Here is a 3,197-nt window from a genome sequence, read left to right as displayed (position 1 = left end):
CATGTCATACCTATTATTTTAACAAGTTTTTAATGGTGATCCATTAATGACCCAATTTATTAACGTATTCCTAATGGGTGATCCAAAAAAACCCGACTCGTTGAAAATTTTGACATGAAATATGTTTTTTTCATGTTATTTCGGATTTGATTAAGGGTCGTGAAACAATTGTCAAGGTTACACGTGAATTAAATGGAAAGAAAATTCTACATAATAGTTTTGCATCTTATAGTAAAGATCAAATTGACCGTATATTATATAGTTTATGAAATAATGGTATAAAAAAAAAAATCAAATTGACCGTATATTATAGTTTATGAAATAATGGTATAAAAAAAATGAAATTGACCGTATATTATAGTTTATGAACTTATATTTTCGAAATAATGGTATTAAAAATAAAAAAAAATTCACTGAGTTAACGGCGAATTACTATGAAATAAATATAAATAATTAATTATCCAAAAGTAAGGCCCACCATCCCCTCCGTGGCTATCTCTCGGTTACCTCCAAAGCCCCAAATCAGATAAAAAAAAGAAGAAAAAAGACATCTCAATTCAACCCAACCAACGTAATGGGCTGCTCCGTAACTCCACCACTAGGTCCACCACCTCTTCTCTCCCGCCACCACCGCCAAAACCCGAACCCCATTACCCACCTGACCCGACGCTCCCTCCTCCTCTCTACCCCTCTCTCCTTAACCCTCAAACCCCCACCCTCCTCCGCCTCTCCCCCTCCTCCCCCGCCGCCCGACACCACCATCACCGACCGCGTCTTCATGGACTTCAGCCTTTGCCCCACCTACTTCCGCCCATTGTCCTCGTCCGACCCGAAACCCAACCTGTGCCCCGACTCCATCCCCCTCGGCCGGCTCGTCCTCGGCCTCTACGGCCACCTCGTCCCCCTCACCGTCGCCAATTTCAAGTCCATGTGCACCTCCTCCGCCTACAAGGGCACTCTCGTCCACAAGCTTTTCCCGGGCCAATTCTTCCTCGCCGGCCACCAGGGCGACAAGCCCGGAGACGTCCGCCGACCCTCCGGCCTTGCACGGAACACCGAGACCGTCGATTCAAAATCCTTCGCTCTCACCCACTCCCGCCCCGGCCTCCTCTCCCTCAACCTCTCCGAGAACGACGACGAGGACGACATCAAGCTGGACCCGGAATACCGAAATGTCGAATTCTTGATCACCACCGGACCCGGACCCTGCCCCGACCTCGATTACAAGAACATCGTCTTCGGCTCGGTGCTCGAAGGTTCGAACGTTTTTTCGGCGTATTTAATTTCCGCACTCCATTTTCTCCTCTGCATTCCTTTACACTATGTTTGGATGAAGAAATTTAAGATTACTAAGGAATTTAAAAATGACGGAAATTGAAATGACGAGATTTTATTTTCTAGAATTTGTAAATTTTCTTGTTTGGTTAACCTAAAAGAACAATGGAATTGAATACGAAATTTGTTATTTTTAAACTCTCAATCATAGAAATTGAGAAATGACACCTATTTACATGGAATTTGAACTTGGGATTTGAAGGTCCCAAATTCCAAGTTTTTTTTCCATGAGGAAATTCTAAATTTCTATATTTATGAATCCAAATAAGAGAATTGGTGCCTGTCAATTTATAAATTCTGACTTTTACCAAAATTCCATATTTATTTTCCTCATCCAAACATAGTGTTAGTTTCGTGCTTTCAGACCACCAAAGTGTTTCTGATTTAGCACTTTCTCGAGAGTCAGTTACTTCAGGAAGTACTTCTGGGATACCACTTCCCAATAAGCACTTGTAGTTTAATAAAAATCAATGTGTCTATGCTAAAAGCAATTCTAGCAGAAGCGCTTATAAACAAAAAATGCTTACTGAAGAAGCAATCCGAAACAGACCCTGTATCACATATATTAGTGAAGGACTTCATTAGCAGAAAACGGAATTGCGGATTACATTTCCCATTTCACTTTTGTTCCCTAATTTGTTCCGAATTTTGAAGTTTGATTAATTTTGGCTGCTCTGTTTGTTTAGGTATGGATGTTGTGACGGCCATAGCTGCCATACCAACGTTCAGGCCCTCGGAGAAGATACAGCAATTCAACGATTTTGCAGAGTTTTTGGGGGACGAGAGAGCTGGGAATGCTCGGGCCCTGTGGAATAAGCCTCTCAAAACCATTTATATCAGTGATTGCGGTGAGCTCAAGGTGGCAAAACCTTCCCTTTCTCCTAGTCTTCCTTGATCATTTATGTACATTGCATTTGCATATAATATATATAACTGTTAGTATTGTTCAGTTCACTGATTCAATATTTTTTTATAATTGTATCTAAATCTTGTGTTTGCGAAGATTTTGTAATGAGAACATACAGCTTCTTAAGTTGTTTACCATGCTTCGTGCATTTTGTTGAGAGCATTCTAAGTTTACCTACAACGAATTGGCACTATTGCGAGCCAATTGGGCATTGTTGTGTATCTTCACATTTCACTGTGACAGTGCGTGATTGACTTGAGATACCACTGCATCCCTAGTCAGGCAACAGAACATAAAGAACATTGCTGATAAGAAGCATTGTCGTGTCAGCCAATTCGCAGTGCCGTGTTTTATAACATGACTGTTTACATTTTGCTGCACAATCTCAAAGTTTGATGTGCAAATATGAAGTTATCTTTGGCTGGTTCTGGATTGCTTCTGTTTTAGACTGGCTGAGTTCATATGATAATAACTTCTTACTGGTTATTGTGTGCGTGAAATCCTACCCAACCGGGTAGTGATTTTTACACTCCCTTTTTCTTTTTGCACTACTCACCTTGTTAACATCATTTAGTTCTCTTTTAATTTATTCAATTCAAAAGCGAGGTTCCAAAAATATTTTCATCAAAAATGTTTTTAGTCATTTTAAAAGCAATTCAAGAACAGCTCTGTAGTGGATAAGAAAGACGAGTGTGAGAATAAGGTTGGTCTGAACTCTGAACTCTGAACTCTGAAGCCTGAACAGTAGCAGTCGAACTCTAAGAATTGAAGTTGGAATTGGATCTTTTTTTGGGCCTCGACTAGGCCCATTACTGCAAATATAGAGTGGGGGGAATCATGTGAGTTGGGATTGGCTGTTCAAAGACAGATCAGTTTGCTACTTGGCAGAACAATTTGGATGAATTGCTGGGACATGATCCAAGACAATGAATCGTACGGTCTGGATTGGGTGGGC

At 40.9% G+C, this 3,197-nt stretch overlaps 1 protein-coding gene across 1 annotated transcript; it reads left to right on the top strand.

Annotated features, from left to right (window-relative positions):
* Positions 1–516: 516 nt before the first annotated feature.
* LOC137714696 (peptidyl-prolyl cis-trans isomerase CYP28, chloroplastic) lies at positions 517–2,404 on the top strand. The gene is made up of 2 exons (XM_068453842.2): positions 517–1,256; positions 2,022–2,404. Exons 1-2 carry the CDS (start codon positions 575–577, stop codon positions 2,228–2,230), a joined length of 891 nt encoding a protein of 296 aa, XP_068309943.2. The 5' UTR covers positions 517–574; the 3' UTR covers positions 2,231–2,404.
* Positions 2,405–3,197: the final 793 nt, after the last annotated feature.

This window comes from Pyrus communis, chromosome 15 (genome assembly GCF_041283825.1).
Source record: "Pyrus communis isolate YQ-2024b chromosome 15, ASM4128382v1, whole genome shotgun sequence".
NCBI classification, from domain to species: domain Eukaryota; kingdom Viridiplantae; phylum Streptophyta; class Magnoliopsida; order Rosales; family Rosaceae; genus Pyrus; species Pyrus communis.
Note: the sequence above shows the minus strand (reverse complement) of the source record. Positions and strands in the feature narration are given on the sequence as shown.

Bases quoted from the DNA above. Each gene is read 5' to 3' on its own strand.
- LOC137714696 (XM_068453842.2), top strand. From the start codon at position 575: ATGGGCTGCTCCGTAACTCCACCACTAGGTCCACCACCTCTTCTCTCC. The intron at 1,257-2,021 runs GTTCGAACGTTT...CTGTTTGTTTAG, and splicing joins CTTCGGCTCGGTGCTCGAAG to GTATGGATGTTGTGACGGCC.